We start from the raw sequence: 23,484 nt of genomic DNA, 5'->3' as shown, positions 1-23,484 counted from the left end.
CCCGCATTGGGCTCCCTGCTCCGCGGGAAGCCTGCTTCTCCCTCTCCCACTCCCCCTGCTTGTGTTCCCTCTCTCGCTGTGTCTCTCTCTGTCAAATAAATAAAATCTTAAAAAAAAAAAAGAGGAGTCAGTCCATGTAAACTGCATTTGAAAAAAAATATTAAGGCAGAAAAAGAGTCAGTCCATGTAAACCGCATTTGAAAAAAAATATTAAGGCAGAAAAGGATTAAGTACAATATTGCACCCTGGGTAGGTGGGATGTGCAGCTCTGGAGTTCAGGGGAGCCCTGGTGTCAGGAAGCTTCGGATGGTTGGGCTGACCTCCATGGCTGAAGCCCCCACCCTCTGGCCGTGTGCTGGGTCCCGTCCCTGCCCAGAGTGCCCTCATTAGCATAGTCCCGCCCAGAGTGCCCTCATGACCACAGAGTCCAGGGTTACCACCTATGCACAGTTTCTCAGGCTGCCCACCCGCAATCCCACAGGCTTTGGTTGGCGGGTGTCCACACTTGGGGTGGGGGGCAGATGCACTGCGGGCTCTGGGGCTCGCTCCCTGCACGTTTGCATTCCTAGCCTATGTCCGTTGAGCTGCCTCGGTCACGGCGTCTTACGGAGGAGGAAACCTGCAGGGCATGTTTCTCTGTTCAGTACTCAGTACTCAGTGCTTTTCTGCTCCTGGCCCCTGAGTGCCTGAAACTGCTGGAGGCTTTGGCCTGGGGCTCCCTCCGCAGGGAGCCGAGCCCCAGTCCTGACCCAGCTGCTGTGCTCTTGCCGGGAGGGGCAGCCCGGGCTCACGGCTTTCCCTGGCCTCACCTGGGAGCAGTTCAAGGCTGCCCTCCTTCAGGGTTGGCGCCTTGCCTTAGCTGGCTACTCTGCTACCCGCAGCTCGGTCCCCCAGGACAGGGGACCAGACGCGGCCAGTGTATTACACAGTGGGCCTGGGCTGGGGCCCGCGATGTGCACTCACAGGCTCAGCACGTTGTGCAGATGGGCCTGCACCGCCCCCGCCCCAACGCCCCCCCCCGCCTGGTGTCCTGGAGGTGGCAGCTGTGGGGTCCAGCGCCATCCATCCTGCCCCGAGCGTGTTGTCTGTGGCAGCCCAGGAGAGGGCAGGGCTCCTCAGCCTCCCACTGTGCACACTGGGGGAGGAGAGCTCTCTGTCCAGGGTTGGTCCAGGGCCATCCTGGGCACTGTGGCCTGTGGAGCAGCGGCCCCAGGCCAAGCCGGGAGCAGCCCTAGTCCTGACAGCTCCTCGTATCCCCCCGGACATCGCTCAGTGTCCCTTGGGGGCAGGGCCGCCCCAAGCTGAGAGCCACTGGCCCAGATAATAAGATTTGAAGGAAGTCTCCGCCGCAAAGCACGCCGACCCCTGCTTCCGCCAAGCCTGTGATGCCTTCCCCCAGATTCCGTGGTCTTTCCCTCTCAGGCTAGGTTCGGCTACTCAGAACACCCGCTGAACAGCAGTTTTGGGCTACCCTTCGACTACAACGGGACCCTGGACATCCTCATCACCCCAGGCCAGAAAGGCATTCTAATCTTCTGGTTTGAGAAGAGCCTGTTGGTTTCCAGAAACTCAGGTGAGCCAGGCCCAGGCTCTGGGTGTCCCCCTCTGCGTGGGGAAAGCACAGCTGGTTTTTGTCTCCCCTGCCTCCAGCAGGGGAGAGACCTCCAGCCCATTCTCACTCTCGGTGCTCACTGTGTCCATCTCTCCCCCTGCCCCCCACCCTACCCCAGTTTCCTGCCCCAGGAGTCCTGAGGGGGCCACGTGGGCAGGTTCTGAAAGTCGCCCACCAGTCACCTAGGGCAGAGCCCAAGTCTCCCTCCAAGAACCACAAGCCTTGTTTCGGCGCCAAGGTCAGCGACTCCAGGACATGGCTCGGGGCTGCCCACTTGGACTTGCCCTGGCCAGAGAGAACTGGGAAAACAGCGCAGCACCTCCCACTGGCCTAGCTGAGAAGCAGAAGGCAGCCCCCCCAGGGGGAAAGGGGTACTGTCAGGGAAGACCACCCACTACGCCCACTACTCAGGCCGCCTGAACACCGTCGATCCCCTCCCCTCCCCTCCCCCCAGTGCAAGAGAAGGGCTCAGGGCTGGCCTGTCCATTTGGAGAGCTCATCGGAGAACGGAAGCTCTTGTTCCTTGCCCGTGTTACGCATAAGTCAAAGGCATTCCAGCAGTGAGACAGCCTTTCTTGTGAACTCCGCAGCCGATGCGCCACATTCCCGTCCCACCGGGCACACAGGCTTGGTTTTCTCAACCCTAAGCGCCTTCTGCACGATGCTCTACAGTTGGTGCGCCTCGGTGCTGTGTTTTCCCCCACTTTGTATCATTTGAGTCCCTCACCAAGGGTTGGGGCGGGCGGCGGGGACCACTTGGTGTTTCAGCAGTGGGGGGTCCCTTTCCTCATGACTGTGCCCTGTCGTCTCACAGGTCAGCTCGTCTACCCTGTCCATGTGCAAGAAGGACCCAACACCTTGTATTCTTCCATCTCTGAAGCCAACATCACCATCCACAGCGTTGCTGCCAGTGCGTGCCCCACCCATGGGTAGCTTTCTAGAAGTGCCTTCTACGGGGCTTAGTAACCACTGACCCACTAGATTCAGTCTAGCCAAAACCAAACGGAACCAAACGAAACCCGAACCAAAATGTGATTATCACACATTCGGGAACAATTCCCGGCATAAACTTGTACCCTTCACCAGGAGGTAGAATAAGGATTGGGTGTTGGCTTCCTAGGCCGTTACAGCAAATGCCCACAAACTGGGGGGCTTAGAACGGCAGATGGTTCTGAATCGAGGTGTCGGCAGGGCCGTGCTCCCTGCAGAGGCTTCAGGGAAGGATCTGCCCCAGGCCTGCCTCCCTGGCTTGTAGGTGGCTGTCTTCCCCCTGCACTCCCTCTGTGCGCGGCTGTGTCCAAACCACCCCCCCCCACCTTCTTTACAAGGACACCCATCATACTGGATTAGAACCCACCCCGATGACCTCATTTTAACTTAATCACCTCTGTAAAGGCCTGATCTCCAAATGCAGTCGCCTTCTGAGGTCCTGGGGATTAGGACTGCAACATATCTTTTTTGGAGGGGACACATTCCAACCCATAACAGATGGCATCTCAGGATTTCTTTGCCACTCAATTACTGGTCCTGCTGCTGTCCTGAAAGATGAGCGTCGCCCGACTAATATTTCTCCTCACAGGAGGCAAAGAGTGGGACACACTGGGGAGTCACGTGGGCGCTAAGTCAGTATCTCCCCTGTTGGCTGATCATCGCATTACATTCTAGCATCTGTGTCCCTGTAGCTGTTTAAAGTTAACTTTAAATAGTTACAGAAATTCATGATATAAAATGCTCTTATAACTAAACCAGTGGTGCATGGTCCTTTAAAGGATGTTTTTTTTTTTTTTTTTTTTAATATTCCAAGTACAGTTGAAGTCCCTTGGGGCGCCTGGGTGGCTTAGTTGCTTAAGCGTCTGACTCTTGATTTCGGCTCAGGTCATGATCTCAGGGTCGTGAGATCGAGCCCCGCATCGGGCTCCGTGCTGAGCATGGTGCCTGCTTGAGAGGCTCTTTCTCCCTCTCCCTCTGTCTCTCCCCGCCCCCCACCCCTGTTCACTCTCTGTCTCTTAAAAAAAAATTATAATAAAAATGAAAAAAATAAAGTCCCTTGTACCGGCTCCCTAAACCTAGGCCCCTCTTTGGCTTCCTGGAGGTAACCATGGTTAGGAATTTGGGGTGAAACACAGTCAGTTGCAAGATGCACACCGCAGATCAATTATGGATCTGCTGAGAATGTCTAGCATCGCCCAGACGGGTTGTTTGCTTGTACATAAGGGGCGTCCTGTCACTGTGTGAGTCGCTCTGCCACCTGCCTCCTCCATTACACCTCATTTTCTACTCCATTGTGGTGAGAACACCTAACAGGAAGATCTGCCTTCTTAACAAATCGTGAGGTGCCCAGTGCAGTATTTAACTACAGGCATGATGCACAGCTGAGCTCTAGAACGGACTCGTCCTGCATCCTTCAAACTCTAGACCTGTTGAACAGCAGCCCCCCATTTCCTCAACCTGGGGACACTCAGCGATGTCTGGGGATGACATCAGAGGAGATGGTTGTCTTGTCTGGGGGCGTGCTACTGGATCCACTGGGTGGAGGCCCAAGATGCTGCTCAGCATCCTACAAGGCACAGGACACACACACCCTCCCCCCACTACAAAGAAGGATCTGGCTCCAAACTCTGTAAAGCCAAGGTTGAGAAACTAGGTTAATTCGCTCCTTGCTCTGCAAACACCCCTCCGCATTTCTACATCAGATGCTTTCCCCAAGTTTCAGCTTAAGCCTCACTTTTTCTGAACGCGTCCTTGATTTTCTTTTTTTATTTTTGTTACTATTTTTTTTTTAGAAATTTTTTTTTTAATTTATTTATTTGAGACAAAGAGATAGAGAGAGAGAGAGAGAGTAGGAGCAGTGAGGAGAGGCAGAGGGAGAGGGAGAAGCAGACTCCCCGCTGAGCAGGGAGCCCGATGCAGGGCTCGATCCCAGGACCTGGAGATCATGACCTGAGCCGAAGGCAGACGCTTAACGACTGAGCCACCCAGGCGCCCCGATTTTCTTTTTTTAAAGAATAAAAATATGTAGGAAATAAGTTGACCCTTTCACAAAACCTTTTAGTGGTGTCCTGTGTTCCTTGGAACTTTGTGTCTGCAAAAGACCAGAAACAACCTCAGTGTCCATCCGTGGAGGACAGGTTTAATCAGTTGTAGTTCATCCGGGTATATTCATACACATGAAAGAAAACAGTTAAGCTCTTTTCTTTTCTTTTTTTAATTTTATTTATTTATTTGACAGAGAGAGACACAGCAAGAGAGAGAACACAAGCAGGGGGAGTGGGAGAGGGAGAAGCAGGCTCTTCAGGTGCCCCAAGTTCTTTTCTTAAAAAACTTGAGGGGGTTCCAGAATATGATACCGCGAATACAAGACTACCAGAAAAGATGTTTCTTAAAACATTTAACTGGGGTTACCTAAGTCAGGGGTCAGCAAACCATGGCCCAAGGGCCAAATGTGGCCCACCACCTGGTTTGGTAAATAAAGTCTTATTGGAACACAATCATGCCCATTCATTTACAAGTTGCCCCTAGCTGCTTTCACAGAGTTAAACACTTGTAAACATAACACATGATCGGGGCGCCTGGGTCGCTCAGTCGTTAAGCGTCTGCCTCCGGCTCAGGTTGTGATCCCAGGGTCCTGGGATCGAGTCCCACATTGGGCTCCCTGCTCAGCCAGGAGCCTGTTTCTCCCTCTCCCTCTGCCTGCTTGTTCTCTCTCTCTCTGTGAAATAAATAAATAAAATCTTAAAAAAAAACAAAACACACAATCAGCAGAGCAGAAAATATTTACCATCTGGTTCTTTACAGAAGAAGTTTGCTGACCCCTGGCCTATATGACGGAATCTGGGGTAATTTTTTGTAAACTTTTTATATTTTTTATATTTTCGTCCATTGAAACAACCCTCATTTCAATTTTGTTCTATCTTGTTTGTTTTTTCCTAGATGAATATGAACTGGCAGTTTTGACTCAGGAGAACAATTTGTATTATTGCAGCTTGGGAATCCTATCAAGTTCTCTAATCAAAGTAGGTAAAATCAAAGTAGTGTCATTGTCCCGCCGATGAGGAAATCGTATTCTCAAACTTTTTTTTTTAAGAGAGCAAGCGGGTGGTGGGGGGCAGAGGCAGAGAGAGAGGGAGAGAGAATCTTAAGTAGGCTTCATGCTCAATGCGGAGTCCAGCGCGGGACTTGATCCGTCGACCCTGAGATCATGACCTGAGCCAAAATCAAAGGCCAGACAGACACTTAACTGACTGAGCCACCCAGGTGCCCCATTGTTCTCAAACTTCTGATCCTTTTTCTGAAGGCTAGAAATTACTCTGTTTATTAAAATAGGCAGACTATTTTAATAACAATAGTAATAATTTTAATATTAATGTTAATTAATATTTAATTAACATTAATATTGAAAAAATTAACAGTAATAGTGATTTTACTAGTTATGAAAATCATGACAGCAGCAGCTAAAACCTACTGAGCACTCAGAATATGGCAGGCGCTGGTCTGAGTGTTTTCCAACTGTTACCTCATTTACCTGAGTGTTTTCCAACTGGAACCATCATCTTAAGAAGTGGAACCTTAGGGGCGCCTGGCTGGCTTAGTCGGAGAGCATGTGACTCTTGATCTCGGGGTCGTGAGTTCGAGCCCCACACTGGGCGTAGAGATTACTAAAAATAAATAAACTGAAGAAAAAAGAAAGAAAAGAAGTAGAGCCTTATATTGTCCCCATTGGACAGACGGGGAAACTGAGGCACGGAGAGGTAGGAAGTGGTGGTAGGGAGGGGTCATTTCACATTACCTTATACATCATGCCTATCCGATTCTGTTTCATCCTCACAAAGCCCCAGGAAGGAGATCATAGCATCCAACTTTTACAAGGGAGGAAAAACTGAAGTTCAAGTTTCCCTCTTTCCTAAGGCCCCGTAACTCGTTAGCAGCTGAGCCAGCGAAATCCCCCAAGTGTGCTGATCGCTACCTCAGTGCTTTTGCTGCTCAAGCCACAGGCACCATAGTTCCAGAAGGCTGCCTGGCATTGGAATAGGATAGGACGAGGAATAGGACTGTCTCTTCGAAGCCTTCACCCTGACATTCTGACGACCAGGGCATTTTCTGGGTGAGGGTCTGTAGCTTTCGTCCCGACTCTCCAGAGTGGTCCAGGACCTGTGCATAAGTCTAGACTTAGTTCCTGCCTATCCTCTCTGATGAAGAAAAGACGGAGTTTCCATTATTAATCACCAAAGAATGAATGAAGCTGAAGAGTAGATTTCTCCACAAAGTGTACCGATGACTTTGTTTGTTCGTTTGTTTGTTTGGTCTACCTTCTTTAAACCTGACGTGTAAGATAAAATTGATGTCCTCAAAAAAGACTTTGAATGACCTGATTTTCGAAATTGCTTTCCTCTCAGTTTGCAGGCCAAAACCTCTGGTCCCAAGAGGCAGCCCTGATGTTCACTGATGTGGGGAGAGTGGAAATACTGACCCCACTCCCTGATTCGGTGTTTCCAGCTTTCGATTTCCAGAAGTGCCCCGTGAACATCCAAGCGGTTCTCATGGATCCCCAACTCCAAGTTGATGTTTGCAAAGTATGTGATCATCACTGTTTGGATCAATGTTCCCGGCACTCTTTCTAAAAAAGACAAATCTCACAGAGCCAGAGTTGGGCATTTGTCACCAGCAACCACACCCAAGAGCTCCAAGGAGGGTTGCCGGGGAAAATATGGGACGAGCAGTTATACTTGAATTTCACATAAACAACTAAATCTGGCAACCAGCCACCCCTGATCCCCAAAGGCTGGCACCCTCTCCTTATATGGGCTTCATGCCCCTTATTTCAGATAGAAACATACATCACCTTAGTAGACGCTCTTTGTAACAAGGAAGCCAGCCAACCCTTAACGATGGTTTGTAAGAGAATAAAGCAAATGATGTGCTTGCCAGGACTGCTCCCTCCTCAAGCAGTCAGATGAACCATCAGTGTTCTATAGAATCTTACCTGGAGAGCTCTGGAGAGGGAGATTCGATTGGGCTCTAGGCTTCCACCAAGCTGTGGGGCTCAGCCTAGACCCCCCCACCCCCGCACATGGGCTGATCAAAGGCGGGGGGGGGGTTATAGAAATATGGAAACCTGGATGCATCAATTTTGATTCGTCGTTCTGCGAGTAACAAAGTCCAAATCGAATGCGGTTAAGCCGCAAAAGCAACTGTTGGCTCGTGCAGCCAAAAGGTCTGAAGGGGGAAGACCTCAGGCGAGGCTTGATTTAGTAACTCAGGTCATGCCGGCAAGGAACCGGCTCCTGGCCATCTCTGAACTCTGCCTGCCGGGGGTGTTCCATGCTTCATCCTGAAGATTCATCTAGATGCCTCTGGGAAGCCCTGGGTTCTCATATGGTATCGAGCCGGCAGCTGCAGGCGGGCAGCCTCGCACAGTATCCCAGGCAAGAGACAGGGTCTCTCCTCAGAGTTCTGCAGAAGCCAAGAGAAGTCCCCGCCCCCTCCAGTGTCTCCCGCATCTCATTGGCTCAGAGGAGATGACATGCTCACTCCCGCACCAATCACATGGCTGGGAGTGAGCCAATCAGAATCCACTCCTTCGAATAGTAGTGAGGTTAAGTCCACCAGGCCATCTGCCCAAGGATGTGAAAAGGGCCGGTCTGCCAAAGGAGACTGAGGATACCCTGGGGTAGGGGGATCAGCTGCTGGACAGAAGTAGTATAATAGTTTTCCCAAATCCCACCAAAAACAGCAAAAAAAACCCCACCCAAAACAGCAACTACATAGCATAACGAAAATCCATGGATTATGGGGCTCCTGGCCAGCTCAGTCGGAAGAGCGTGTGACTCTTGATCTTGGGGTTGGGAGTTCAAGCCCCACGTCGGGCGTACAGCCTACTTAAAAAAAAAAAAAAAAAAGCAAAAACAAACAAACAAAAAACATGGATGAAAGCTGGGACAATTAGTTGGATAATATGAGTCCACAAGGATATAAATAAGTGACTGAATAAATAAAGGGAGCAGAAACACATCCCCCGCCTACAGAAGAACTCTGAGTAATGTACGTATATACTCTCCCTCCTAGAGGAGAAGTTTAACCCCCGCCTGAGGGTGGACTGGTCTTAGTCATGTGCTCATAGGGAACAGTCTGGAAAGGGGGAGTAGCCACTTGGTAGTGGAGAAACCTGGCAGGCACCATCAGGCAGCAGAGCAGGATTCACATCAACCGTCCCGTAGCTAGGGCAGGATGTCCCAGTGTCTTGGCCGTTTCTCCACCCCAGACCTGGAATCAGCCACTTCTCCAAGAAGCAACTCATTGGCTACCTTCCTAGGTTGGCCAGAAGCCAATCCTTGTTTCCTTGAACATGGGGTAAGTAAAAGGCAAGATGCAAGCATTTATCCCATCTTCCCTTCCAACTGTTCTACTGGGTCAGCGAAAATTAGAAGGGGGAAAGTGTCTTAAAATTCTCCCGGCAGGGGCACCTGGGTGGCTCAGTCATTAAGCGTCTGCCTTCGGCTCAGGTCATGATCTCAGGGTCCTGGGATCGAGCCCCGCATCGGGCTCCCTGCTCCACGGGAAGCCTGCTTCTCCCTCTCCCACTCCCCCTGCTTGTGTTCCCTCTCTCACTGCCTCTCTCTGTCAAATAAATAAATAAAATCTTTAAAAAAAAAAAAAATTCTCCCGGCAAATGTGTGAAAACAAAATGATAGAATGTCGTCTTGTGGCAACCCCAACACCCAAAGAGAGGGACGGCCAGCCTTAGGTGCTGCTGATGGAAGATCAACCACCCGTTGAGTCTTGCCAGTGTGATCCAACCCAGAGCTGACGGATCCAGCCTCTGGTCTGCCAGAAGCTCCGCGCACGGAGGAACACACCCACCTGTGCCAGGAAAATCCAGACTGTGGGAATCTACAGGTCAGCGGCCTGGGTGCCTCAAAGATGAATAGAAATGAAAAGAAAGGGATGACAAGGAGCCTGGGGATTGAAGGAGACTTATACAGAACAACGTTTGAGAATGGGCAGGACTAAGTCCCATCACCTAGGGATGCACACATAGCAAGAAAGCAACTGTGGTAAAAGTCAGGTGGGTGGGGGAGGGCACTTCTGGAGAGAGGAGGCCCTGCTAGGGGTTGATGGCATGGACCTTGAGGGTCTTCTGGGGGCTGCAGGATCTATCAGGAAGACATGAGTGACAGATTGGCAAGTTCCATCCCTAGGGGAGGCCACGGAGGGCCTCCCACCTGATTGCCCATTCTGCTTTGGGAACAGGAGCTTGGTTTAATTCATGGATTTGTTTGGCGTTCCTACCTAGGCAGAACTTCTGCAAGGAGAATTTGACAACAAAATGTACACCATTGATATGAACAGCAAATTGGAGCTGACCGCCCTGATGATACCGCGGCCAGGCATGTCCCTGGTCCCACTGGTAAGGTCACCTCCTGCATCTGACAGGCGCTCCTGAGACGGGGCGTTCCCCAGCGTCCTAGGCTCTGAGAGCCCCCTGGCATCCCCCAGGGGGAGACCTCGCTTATGATGCTTCATAGACATGCCCTGTCCTGCTCCTCAGTGGGCCTCTGCCTGTCTGGCCTCCTTTCCCGGGGCCTGTGCCCCTCATTCTCCGCCCTTCTCCTGGGCTGCCCCGTGCTTCCCATAAGCTCCTCTGCCTCTTAGCCCAGCTGGAGCCCGACTCAGGCCTTCCCTCAGGCAGTGGGCGGTGCTCGAGGGACAGTGGGTGTCCCCGGACCTGAAACCCAAGTGTCCAAGCCTGGACTCTCGGCTATAAGTAATGGAGCGGAAAACGGGGGGGCCAGTTAATGCAAGGCCATGGGACGAAGTCCAGCCAGCCGGGACCAGCGCCTGCAAAGGGACGCCAGGCCATGCACTGGGGATGGGTCTGGGTCCTGCAGCTCTGCAGCTCTAGGCTGTCTGCAGCACGGGGCTCGGGGGTAGATGAGGTTGGGCACATGTGGGGATTGGAGGGTCCCCTGCCTTTGCGGAGCAAGCTTGGTTTTCAGTGGGAAGGTGCACTGGGGTCACCTGTGGATGAGACCCCCCAGTGGCACCCCTTTGTGCCTGCTGGCCCAGAACATTTGTGTGTGCTTCTCCTCCCCGGCCCCTGCCAGGCGATGGTGAGCAACCCCCACTCCCTGGGCCTGCAGGCCATCATCTACGAGGACGGCTACACTTATGACGGGAACACCAAACACAGACTGGTGAGCTGCGCCCCTGCCCCAGCCCCAGGTGCATGTGATGAAGGGCACAGCCTTGACGGCACCCAGCCAGCTCTGGCCACCTTAAGGTGCCTCTCAGCCTGACTTTCCTCCCTCCTTTCCTTCCCTGCACACAGCGAGGTAAGGCGCTGGAGAATCTGGAGAGGACATGGCCCTGCCCCTCCCTCCAGGCAAGGCAAGCAGCAGTCACCCAGACTTAATGAGTGAGGTCATTAAGGTGTCACAGGGGATAAGCACGAGGGCCATAGCAGAGAGCCTAACACAGCCCTGGGGAAATATGGGTGGTTGGGTAAACCGAGGCATCAGGACGGAGCGGAACTAGGGGGACCAGGAGGGGCTTGGCCAAATAGGGTCTGGGGGATCCGTAGGGCCAAGCCAGGCCTCATGGTCGCACTATGGGGTTTGCGCTTGACCCCAGAAGCCTGGTGTGGGGTTGGGAGGTTTCCACGGGACAGGGGCAAGGCACCAGTCTGCCACAAGAGTCTTTGGACCAGTCCTTGCCACCTTCTAAAGAAGAGGGGAAACAAAGTCACCCCTCACTACAGGTCCCCCAAAGGCAGCAAGGAAATGCATGAGCTTGGGGTGATCATTTCCATGAGCTTCTAGAAGCCTCTCGCTGGTGGTACAATTAGAATCAGGAGAGGGCTAGATGCTCTCCAGGCTCCTCCTCCCAGGGCCCCGTCCTACCTCCATCTCTCCTGAGCCCCGACTGTGCGACTGTGCGTGGCCCCAGGCTGTCCCACCATCGCAGTGCCCCTTTGCTCTTGACTCCACAGAACATTTCCCTGAGGCAGCAGCACCACTGGGGAAGAGCTGACCCCAATTTCACCTCCAGGTATGTGGTCGGTAAACTGGAGTGGGGGAGGGGGCGGCCCAGGCTATCTATGGGGTTCCCTTAACAGGGTCTGGGAACATGGTGCCGAGATCCAGACTCCCTCCCTCCAAGGACGGTAAGGCCAGAATGATTGAAAACACTTTCTAAGTGGTGGGTCCCAGAAGGACACATCCTACAGGATTCCACAGCCAGGAGGTCCCCAGGGTATATATTTCAACAATAAGCTTTAATTCTAGATCTAGAATTTTGTACCACTGTATAGTATAATTGAAATTTGCTAAGAAAGTAGAACTTAAATATTCTCACCACCTCCCCACCCTAAACAAAGGTAAATATGTGAGGTGATGGATGTGTTAATTAACTCCATGAGGGGTGGGATCCTTTCACAATATGTATATACACCAAATAATTACATTATATACCTTAATGATCTTACCATTTATTTATCAGTTATACCTCAGTAAAGCTGAAAAATGCAAATGAAAAGTAAAAAAAAAAAGTACATTATATGTTATTAATAGAGAATACATGTTCCTCTCTCACACTTATGGTGAATTTATTTAAAAATCACTCAATTTTTTCTCTCTGTTTCTCTCTGTCTCTCTGACTCTCATGAATAAATAAATAAAACATAAAAAAAAAAAAAAAGGGCTCCTGGGTGGCTCAGATGGTTAAGCATCTACCTTCGGCTCAGGTCATGATCCCAGGGTCCTGGGATCGAGTCCCGCATCAGGCTCCCTGCTAGGCGGGGAGCCTGCTTCTCCCTCTGCCTCTGCCTCTCTCTGTTTCTCTCTGTCTCTCTGACTCTCATGAATAAATAAATAAAACATTTTAAAAAAATAAATAAAATAAAATAAAATAAAAATAAAAATCACTCAATTTTTGTATATCCTTGGCCATTAGAAACATCAATCAGATCTCCCAGGAGAGATTTTCAGACCACATGCTTGGACTTTAATCCAACAAAACTAGAATTGAACAGCCAGAAAAGCAAAACCAGTAACAAAAAGCCCCATTTCTGGGGCGCCTGGTGTTTCAGTGGGTTAAGCGTCTGCCTTCGGCTCAGGTCATGATCATGGGGTCCTGGGATTGAGCCTCACTTTGGGCTCCCTGCTCAGCAGGGAGCCTGCTTCTCTCTCTCCCTCTGCCTGCCGCCTCCCCCCCCCCACTTGTGCTCACTCTCTCTGCCTCTTTCTTAATTTAATTAATTAATTAATTAATTAATTAATTAATTAAAAAAATTTTAAAGCCCCTTTTCTTGGGAATTAAGAGACACTTTTCTAAATAATCCTTGAATCTCAGAATCCATGGAACACAGCTAGATACTCAGAGGAAAATGTGTATCCTGAGCACTTTTATTATTAAGGGGAAAGATGGACTAAGGATGCAGGAACTAAATATTTAACTTAAAGAACTAGGAGAACCTCAAAAAGAAGGGGATTAACAATGATACCATCTGAAATGTATTAAACAGAGGGCAAAAGACAGTATCAAGTCACAATGAGACTTAAGGCTCGCTCTTCAGAAGACCAGTACACTAGATGAGACCCCATGATCCTGCCAAAGGAGGAGAGAATTGAAATGAACATTGGGAATGGAAAATGAAAAGTATGGACACAGAACCTATGAAAAGAATAGTGGGAGGGACTTCCTCAAACTAAAAAGCTCCTGCACAGCAAAAGAAACCATCAATAAAGTGAAAAGGCGACCTGCTGACTGGGAGAAAATACTGGGGCTGATCTCCACCATATGTAAAGAGCACACACAACTCAATAGCAACAACAACAATACGATTAAAAAATGGGGAGAAGATCTGAATAGACACTTTTCCAGAGAAGACATAAAAATGGCCAATAGTACTTGAAAAGATGCTCAATGTCACTGATCATCAGGGAAATATAAATCAAAACTACAATGAGATACCACCTCACACCTTTCGGAATGGCTAAAATCAACAATACAGGAAACAATAGATGGTGAGGATGTGGAGAAATGGGAACCCTCTTGCACTGTTGGTGGGGATGCAAACTGGTGCAGCCACTCTGGAAGACAGTATGGAGTTTTCTCCAAAAGTTAAATGTAGACCCACCATACAATCCAGTAATTCCACTTCTGGGTATTTATTTGAAGAAAACAAAAACATTAATTTGAAAAGGTGTATGCACCCCTATGTTTATAGCAGCATTATTTACAGTGGCCAAATTATGGAAGCAATTTAAGCATCTATAGAGGGATGGGTAAAGAAGATGGAGTATATGTACAATGGCATATTACTCAGCCATAAGAGGAATGAAATCTTGCCATTTGTGATGACATGGATGGATCTTGAGGGCATTATGCTAAGTGAAATAAGTCAGGCAGAGAGAGACAAATAACATATGATTTCACTTACATGTGGAATCTAAAAAACAAAACAAAACCAGACTCATAGATGCAGAGAAAAGACTGATGGTCGCCAGAGGAGAAGGGGGTTGGAGGGTGGGTAAAACGGGTGAAGGGAATCAAGAGGTACAAACTACCAGTTATAAAATAAATAAGTCACTGGGGGGGCACCTGGTTGGCTCAGTTGGTTAAGCGACTGCCTTCGGCTCAGGTCATGATCCTGGAGTCCTGGGATCGAGTCCCGCATCAGGCTCTCTGCTCAGCGGGGGGTCTGCTTCTCCCTCTGCCCTCTTCCCTCTCCTGCTTTCTGTCTCTCATTCTCTCTCTCTCAAATGAATAAATAAAATCTTTTTAAATAAATAAATAAATAAATAAATAAGTCACTGGGATGTAATGTACAGCATGGGGTATATAGTCAATAATATTGTACTAACTTTGTATGGTGACAGATGGTAACTAGAATTATTATGGTGATCATTTTGCAATGTATATAAACCTCAAATAACAATGTCCTACACCCGAAATGAATATGGTATTGTATTTCAATTATACTTCAGTGAAAAACAGAATAAGAAAACATTATATGTAGCTCAGGGATAATGAAATTGGACATCAGATGTTGTTTTCAGTAAGTTATTATATGTAAATTAACAAAACTGACTCAAGAAGAGATAGAAACTCAAGGGAGGGTGGGGTCATTATGTGTGAGCAGAGGTTCTTGGGCACTATTCTGGAACAAATGGCCGAGTGGATGGGTGGACAGATGGACAAATGGAGGGATGAATGGATGGATGGATGAATGGATGGATGATGGATGGATGGATGGATGGATGAATGATGGATGGATGGATGAATGGATGGATGGATGAATGGATGGATGATGGATGGATGGATGGATGGATGGATGGATGGATGAATGGATGGATGATGGATGGATGCATAAGTAAATCGATGGGTCAGTGATTATTGTTAACACTGGCACTATAGGGACACAGGTGTGCAATACCACACATTCCCGTTGCCTTGCAGCATAAAAAGACCCACAGGATCTACCATCACTCTGGACATAGCCAACAAGGAAATTTCGTGTGTGGACCTCAAGCCACTGGTGTGTCGCAAATTTTTGCTGTCCCATATTCTTTGTTGTTAGTGTTAAGAATAATGGCCCTGGGGGTGGGGGGTACGGCACTTGGGTGGCTCAGTTGGTGAAGCGTCCGACTCTTGATCTCAGCTCAGGTCTTGATTTCAGGGTCATGAGTTCAAGCCCCACATTGGGCTCCATGCTGGGTGTGGAGCCTACTTAAAAAAAAAAAAAGAAAAGAAAAGAATGGGCCTCATCTGGCTTTTCCTTGAGGGGCTGGCTGAGCCCATGCTCAAGATCTGAAAATGGAGGTGATCCTGTCCCAGTTGCCAGGGTCACTCCCTTTCCTCCTGACAGCATCCCCCAGGACTGCCCCTCATGACTCACCGTCCTTGGAGCAGGTGCATGGGTAGTCTTGTTCCTTGTTGGACATGCCCGTAACAGGGCTCACCAACTCTGGTAACGGCACTGCTCAGTGCTCCAAGAGAATGGAAAACAATATACATCCACACAGAAACCTGTACACAAGTATTCATAGTGACATTATTCATAATAGTCAAAAGGTGGAAGCAACCCAAATGTCTACCGATGGGTGAATCAATAAACACAATGGGGCCCATCCTCACACTGGAATATTATTTAGCCTTTAGAAAGGAAGGACATCGTGACACCTGTCACAACATGGATGGACCCTGAGGACACTGTGCTCAGTGAGATGAGCCAGAAGGACACATCCCGCAGGACGCCACTCCCGAGACGTCCCCAGAGGCGTCCTGTCCACAGAGACAGAGAAGAGATGGTGGGAGCCAGGGCTGGGGCAGGGGGTGGGGGGGTTCGTGCTTCTTGGGGACAGAGTGTCTCAGTTTGGGGATATGGAAAGTTCTGGAGATGGATGGATGTACTTGCTACCACTCTGAGCTGTGCCCGTAGAAATGGTTGAGATGGTGAATTTTCGGGACGCCTGGGTGGCTCAGTTGGTTGAGCATCTGCCTTCGGCTCAGCTTGTAATCCCAGGGTCCTGGGATCGAGTCCCACCCACATCGAGCTCCCTGCTCAGTGGGGAGCCTGCTTCTCCCTCTCCCTCTGCCTGCCGCTCCCCTTGTGTTCTCTCTCTCTGTCAAATGGATGATAAAATATATATATATATAAAAAAAAGATGGTGCATTTTATATCATATGTATTCTATACCACAATTTTTGTAAAATTGATACAATCTTGCATCCTGTTCCATGGTAAATCCATGTTTGTCTTAACATAAAGCTCTTTTTCAAACACCAAAAGTTTCTCTGTCTTATGCTTTTTATTTTTATTTATTTATTTTTTTTAAATTAAAGTTTTGGGGTTTTTTTAAGATTTTATTTATTTATTTGACAGAGACAGACAGAGCGAGAGCAGGAACGTAAGCAGGGGGAGTGGGAGAGGGAGAAGCAGGCTTCCCACTGAGCAGGGAGCCCGATGCGGGGCTCGATCCCAGGACCCTGGGATCATGACCTGAGCCAAAGGCAGACGCTTAACGACTGAGCCACCCAGGTGCCCCTGTCTAATGCTTTTTGGACTCCCTTTTATATCTCTGAGGGTGCCACCATAGTCCAGTTTCAGAAGCATGTCCCTAAGACTATCAGGCTAACCCCAAATAACTTTTTCTCTTTTTTCCTTTCTGTTTGTTTATTGATGCCCATCCACTCATTCATTCATTCATTCATTCATTCTCCTCCCCTCCCTTCTATACACCCAATATTATCCTGCATTTATAAATTGGTTTGTGATGGGACCACTTAGGCTCACCCCATAGATCTGGCGGGCTCTTAGGGCTTGAGCTCCAGGGGCCAAGCCTGGCTACAGTGAATCCCAGGAGCCCAGGTCACCGTGTCAGGATCCAGGCTCACCATGTCCAGTCTCTCCTGGGTGTGAGTTTTTCCTGTGGCTGGACCATCAGTGGCCCTCACGACCCAGGTCAGCATCCCTGCCTCTCTCCTCTGCAGACGGCGCTCATTTCAGTGGGTTGTGACCAGGAGAAAAAGATCGTCATTCAGAAGTAAGTGTGTTGATGTCGGGGTGGGGGGTGGGGACGGGACAAGCTTGGTCACAGTTGCTTCACAACTGTTGAAGTCGGGTGACATTATCCTGTCTACTTTTGTGTATATTTAACATTTCCATAATAAATAGTCAAATAATGAATACGAATAAGTTAAGTTGGTGTTTCTGGCACAGTGACCTCCCCTCCTTTATCAATTTGGTGATATTTACATTTTTTCCTCTTCCCTAATCCTTTGTGTGTTCTCTTTCCTTTATGAGTCCCTGAATTCCTCATTTTGATTAAAAATGCTGAGGGTTTTTGGTTTTAATTTGTTGCTGAAATTTTGGGGAACTTTGCCTCCAGTATCCATAGTTACCCCCAGGGAATGCAGCCATGAGAATCCAATTTAAAAAAGAAAAAAACCCAGAAGATTGGCCAAATTGCCATACTTTTCCCCTTCAGGCAGTGGTGTGTTGATAAATGTATAACAATTGGTCCTGGGCCGGGGGGCGGTGGGGAGGGGCCTGAATCCCAGACCACGTGCCAATTCCTGTGGTGTGAATACTCAGGCCCTGTCAACTTAAAGCACAAATATGAACGATCCACTGGCCCACAAAATTCCAGAAGATTTAACACTTGGCTCTCAGGAGCTAATTGAGGCTAGCTAGCTTCAGTGCTCCACTGATCAAGGGCAATAATAAACTCAGGCGACGATTTTACCACATTTCCCCCAAATGGAAACATTTTGTTGAATCAATAAATTATATATTTAGGACATGTGTGCAGGGAACATTTTTTAAACGATATATGAATAGCTTCTGCCAAAGAAAGTGGGGAAGATATTTGCCACATGTGTAACCAGCAAATGGCTTGTATCCAGACTTTATAAAGAATTCCTACAAATTAATCATTTTTAAAAAGACAAATTAAAAAAAAAAAGGCAAAAATCATGAACAGGAACTTCCGAAAAAGAAAAAAGAAAGAAATCCACATGGCTGGTAAACATGAAGAAGTACTGGGAAGGTGGCCAACCTCACTTAATAGGGAAAAGAAAACGAAAACTTTTCTTAGAGGCCATTATTCGCCCACCAGCGTGGTAAAATTTGCAGAGTGTGGCCAGTAGCAAGTGCTGGTCAGCACGGGGAGCCCCTGGCAGCCTCTGGAACACACTGACTTCACGGTTGGGGGGTAGGTATATTTTTCAGCGCTTTAGAAAGCACATCTTTTTTTTTTTTTTTTTTTTTTTTTTTGAGACAGAGAGAATGAGAGACAGAGAGCATGAGAGGGAGGAGGGTCAGAGGGAGAAGCAGACTCCCTGCCGAGCAGGGAGCCTGATGCGGGACTCGATCCCGGGACTCCAGGATCATGACCTGAGCCGAAGGCAGTCGCTTAACCAACTGAGCCACCCAGGTGCCCAGAAAGCACATCTTTTGACCCAGCAATCCAATCATGCACATGGACATTGGCAAGGGGTCTGGAATGTTCTTAGTAATATTATTCCTAATAGCTCCTCACTGGAAGCAAGCCAGCTCGACTCCATCGACAGGACGATGGACAAACAGGTGCTGGATGCCATGGACTATCCCAGCCATGAAAATTGTCAAGGCAGAATTGCCTGGACGGGTTGTGCAAACATGGATATGGAGCAGAAGACACAACAGAACACACACAACATGATTCTAGTCTTTAAAACCCCCAATCCGGCAGAAATAAACCACATTGCCTAAGGAGGCATGCCCAGATGGTAACACTACAAAGAAAATCCAGGAAATGATTGTCTCAAGAGTCAGGACACCCAGTGCCTAGGTCTGGGCCTCTGATAATCATTCTCCCACACGAATCCGGGCCCCTTGGAGATTCTGGGCAGGGAAGATGCAAGCTGAGCCTGGAAGTAAGACAGGTCTCAAAAATGAAACCAGCGGGGGTATACATGCCCAAGGGAAGAATTCATGATTCTTTTGGTGCTGCATGGGGGCAGGGAGCTTCTCACCAACTTTTGTCCCTTGCAGCGAAATCTCAGCCTGTCACAAGGGCATCCTCGACCCCGTGGGCCTTCAGGACAATTACAGCTACGTCATCGAGAAGTGAGCCCAAAATTTCCCTTCACGCCCTCTCTCCCGTGACTGCCCCCTAACCCCAAAGGCAAATCGGAAATCATTTTTAGGTTGATATCTGGACAGTAGGGAATCTGAGGTGGGGAGGGGACAGGTAGGGGAGGTGCAGGTCAGCAGGGAGCCAGTGTGATGTGGCAGGGCCGCCAGCCCAGGTTTGCCCACCTACCAGGCCACCCTTCTGCCATCTTGCCAGCCTGCCACCACCTCACCTGAGCGAACAGAGGTAGCCAGACACTGTCAGCCAAGGCAGGAGGGGGTGAGGGCCAGGGTGACCCTCTGTGCGGTGCCGCTGGTCCCGAGTGCCAGTGAGCGGTCACGGGGGGGACTTGGCCCTTCTTGGCACCCGGGCACAGGGAGCCCCCGACCCCCAGCAGGGGAAGACACGTGCATGTGTTTTATACACCACGGCCCCTCAGATACAAGCCAGGAGTCAGTCACCTGTCCACACTCACGGCCAAGGCCAACCTGGCGCTGCTGGGCTTGCTGACCAGCGAGCCTGCAGTCAGCCCTCGTGCGGGCACGGAGGGGTGCATGAGGCAGGGCCTCAGGGAAAGAGGTGACAGGACACACATGGAGAGGTACAGAGAGACAAGAGAGACAGAAGGAGAGACAGAGAGGGACAGAGAGAAAGACACAGAGAGAGAGAGTAGAAGGAGCTGGTTCACATAACTGCCCAGGTTTGGCCCGTCCACAGTCTGATGGGGGAGGCTGGGGGTGCAGGGAAGCGTTGCAGTTCCCGTCCAAAGGCCGGGCCGGCAAGCCTGAAGCCCAGCAGCCGGCCCGGCCTAGCGGGCCCGTGACGTTAACCGTCGCAGCGTTCCCGGGGTCATTCTGACCACGGCTCTGAATGCTGCCCCCTACCCGTCTCTACCTAGGGAAGCCTACGACCCCAACTTCCAGGGACAGAAGGCCAGTGAGGATCTGGTGGTGGACTACCAGTACGAGAAGCTGGGCTGCCCCCACCTCGTCTACTACAACACCCCATGGAAGCCCGTGGTGGAACTGTAAGACCCCGGGAGGGCCCTTCACTCACTCCCCTAGCACTCCCTCCTCCCCGCCGCCCGCCCCACCCCTCTCTGCACACCCCAGATCCCCAGGGGCTCCTCCGGGCCCTGTCCCTACTGTGCCCCTCTCTCTGCGATGGCTTTTTTTTTTTTTTAAGATTTTATTTATTTATTTGAGACAGAATGAGAGAGAGAGAGAGCACATAAGAGGGGGGAGGGTCAGAGGGAGAAGCAGGCTCCCCGCTGAGCAGGGAGCCCGATGCGGGACTCGATCCCGGGACTCCAGGATCATGACCTGAGCCGAAGGCAGTCGCTTAACCGACTGAGCCACCCAGGTGCCTGGCTTTTTTTTTTTTAAGATTTATTTATTTATTTTAGAGAGAGAGAGAGCCAGCAAGAGTGGGGGAGGGGCAGAGGGAGAGAGAATCTTAAGCAGACTCAGCACTGAGTGCAGGAGCCTGATGCAGGGCTCAATCTCATGACCCTGAGAGCGTGACCTGAGCTGAAACCAAGAGTCGGACGCCCAACCAACTGAGCCACCCAGGCGCCCCCTCTTCCTTCAATGTCTTACCTCACACAGCCATAACAAAATACCACCAACGAGGGGCTTAAATGACAGGCACTGGTTTTCTCACGGTTGGTCCTGGAGGCTGGAGGTCCAAGGTCAGAGTGCCGGCAGGGCTGGTTTTGCCAAGGCTCCCTCCTTGGCTTACAGGCGGCCACCTTCTGCCTCTGTCCTCAGGTGGCAGAGGGAGTGAGGACAGCCATGCTTCTCCCCCCTTCCTGTGGGATCAGGGCCCACCCTTACGACCTCACTCAGCCTCAACCACCTTTTTAAAGTCCCCACGTCCAGACAGAGTCACACAGGGAGCTAGGGCTTCCACACGGGAGTCTGGGGGACACAGCCTAGCCCATGGCTCTCATTTTGCTCCCCCTTCCGTGGACTCTGCTGCCTTCCTTCATCACAGCCCCTGCACACCCCACCGTGCATAGCTTCTACACTGTCGTGGGTCGTCGACCAGCCAGTGGGGCCCCTGGAGCACCAGCCCGGGGGCCCAGAACCACGCCACCCTGAGGTGGAGCTACCTCCTTGCTGCCCCAGACCAGCAGTGCCCAGTGGAAATGCTCCATCCTTCTGTGCCACCCAGGTGACAGGAGTGACACGTGGCTCCTGAGCGCTCCGAGTGTGGCCAGGGCGCCCAAGGAACTGGCATTTTCCATTGTACTTAATGGTGATTGACTTAAACAAGCACGTGTCGGCCAGTGGCTCAGCTCCGTGCCCTGCAGACCATCCAACTCAATAGTAGTAGACTGACTTCATGACGGCAGGAACCCGCTTACACTTCAAAACAGGCGGGGTCGTTAGAATGTCCTGTCTCAACTCCCCGTGGCCCTAATCCCACGTGCGGGCAAGACTGTGGGGCTGGGCACGCAGGACCAAACCCCAAACTCAGAGCAGCCATGTGGGGGGATAAAGGCCACATGGGGTAAAGATCAAGAAGAGTGACCAGTCAGGCGATGGGCGTAAGCTCCCACCTGGCAGGAGATCACAGACTGTGTGCCCCCAAAACGGTGATTTTTAGAACAATCCGAGTCAACAGCCCTAAATATATCCCTTTGGAATGGTGGCAGATGTCATCAGAAAAGTGTCAGAGGACAGGTGTGAAGGGTTTTATTCATCTGTGTACTGGTTTACTTATTAACGAATTAATCTATTTCTTTACAAGTGATAGTTTTTGGCTATAGACGCTCACACCAGTTTCTCCCAGTCTCTGCTTCTCAGAGAGGCCTTTTGTGGCCATCCCGCGGGAGACAGGGCCCGCGCCCCCCCACCTCCCCACCCTCCTCTGTCCCACCTGCTGCTGGTTCCCTCCTCGAAGTGTCACGAAGTGTCAGCCTGGTGAGGCCGGCCCCCCTCCCCCGCCTTGCTTGCTGCCCCCCCAGCCCCCAGCACACCTCAGGGCTGCTTCATCGCCCTGCAGCCCAGCCCTGCGCGTGTGTCCTAGGTGGCGGGAAGGAAAGTTCCAGGAGGTTATCAAGGCAGAGTTCGTCCTGCTGGAGGTGCACGGGCTGTTCACATACACGTACTCCCTGACCGCCCAGACGGCGCTTTGCCGGGCCCAGCCGCAGAACTGGACCACCATCATGGAGAACCCCGGCGACAAAGGACCCTTCGCCTGGGACCGAGAGGTAGCGTTCACTCTTTCTCCAAAATGGGTCAGAACAGCGCACCTCGGCCAGCGGGCAGTCGGTGCTGACTGGTCAGGCCAGGGGTGTGTTCGGGGACTTCTCCAACAGCGCTCGCTGGATGGCTTATGACAATAGACATTTCTTTCTCACGGTTCTGGAGGCTGGGAGTTCAAGTTGAAGGCGCCGGCAGGGTCCGTGTCTGGCCAGGGCCTCTTCCTGGGTCACTGACCACTGTCCTCTCCCCACGTGCTCACAGAAGCATAAAGGCACTCATCCCATTCATGGGGGCCCCACCCTCATGACCTGAGCCCCTCCCCAAGGCCCCACCTCCCCGTACCCTCACCTGGGGGGTCAGGTTTCAACATAGGGATTTGGGGGGACGCAAACCTTCAGTCCACAGCAAGGGGGTGGGCGTGGGAATGCACACGAGGACATCTGGGGCCGCGTCTGGGAGTGCGAGGCGAGCAAGTCTTCGGGAATCTCTCTCAAGGGAGTTGGCCAGACCATCGCGGATGTCGGCACCAAGGCCCTGGGGTGGGCGGGGGTGGGGGGTCGGGGGGAGGCATTCTCATAATGTGCAAAATTCCAGAACCATCCCAATGCCTATCACTACCGGGGCTGATTAAATTCATGGCCTCTCCCGCCGCGGGAGCGTTTCTGTCGTGCACACGGGTTCGTACTCAGTGGAGAAATAAGGGTAGGGTGTCAGCATAAGGAAGAGATCCTTCCCGTGCGCAGGTTCCGTCTACTCAGCCTCTCGTTGCCAAGGGCGCAAACGCAGCTCAGCAACGCCACCAACAGGTGGCGCTCGCTCCCCACACCTGAAGCCCATTCCGCGTGTAGACACTTGGCTCCTGTCTTAGCCCGGCACCTTCAAAGCTTTCTCACACTCCTCCCGTCTCAGTTTGATCATTGACTTTGTTACTGACGGTGGGTTTACTTTTTTTTTTTTTCCCCTATCTGAGGTGAAATTCACCTAACCTATATAACCAACCCTTTTATTTTTTTTTTTTAAGGCTTGTTTTTTTTTTTTTTTTTTT

The 23,484-nt window shown here is 50.6% G+C and overlaps 1 protein-coding gene across 1 annotated transcript in view; it reads left to right on the top strand.

Annotated features, from left to right (window-relative positions):
- The window catches only part of CATSPERD (cation channel sperm associated auxiliary subunit delta), a 31,206-nt gene that overhangs the window by 1,170 nt on the left and 6,552 nt on the right, over nt 1-23,484 (top strand). Inside the window, exons 2-13 of the mRNA XM_034997584.1 lie at nt 1,400-1,573; nt 2,427-2,522; nt 5,543-5,625; nt 7,006-7,182; nt 9,903-10,016; nt 10,714-10,803; nt 11,598-11,656; nt 15,068-15,146; nt 17,102-17,154; nt 19,146-19,220; nt 20,126-20,254; nt 22,261-22,444. Of these exons, the coding sequence (XP_034853475.1) occupies nt 1,400-1,573; nt 2,427-2,522; nt 5,543-5,625; nt 7,006-7,182; nt 9,903-10,016; nt 10,714-10,803; nt 11,598-11,656; nt 15,068-15,146; nt 17,102-17,154; nt 19,146-19,220; nt 20,126-20,254; nt 22,261-22,444 (1,313 nt within the window). The remainder of the gene's footprint in view (nt 1-1,399; nt 1,574-2,426; nt 2,523-5,542; nt 5,626-7,005; nt 7,183-9,902; nt 10,017-10,713; nt 10,804-11,597; nt 11,657-15,067; nt 15,147-17,101; nt 17,155-19,145; nt 19,221-20,125; nt 20,255-22,260; nt 22,445-23,484) is intronic.

Source organism: Mirounga leonina, unplaced genomic scaffold, assembly GCF_011800145.1.
Source record: "Mirounga leonina isolate KUSES-001 unplaced genomic scaffold, KU_Mleo_1.0 Mir_94, whole genome shotgun sequence".
Classification (NCBI taxonomy): Eukaryota; Metazoa; Chordata; class Mammalia; order Carnivora; family Phocidae; genus Mirounga; species Mirounga leonina.
Note: the sequence above shows the minus strand (reverse complement) of the source record. Positions and strands in the feature narration are given on the sequence as shown.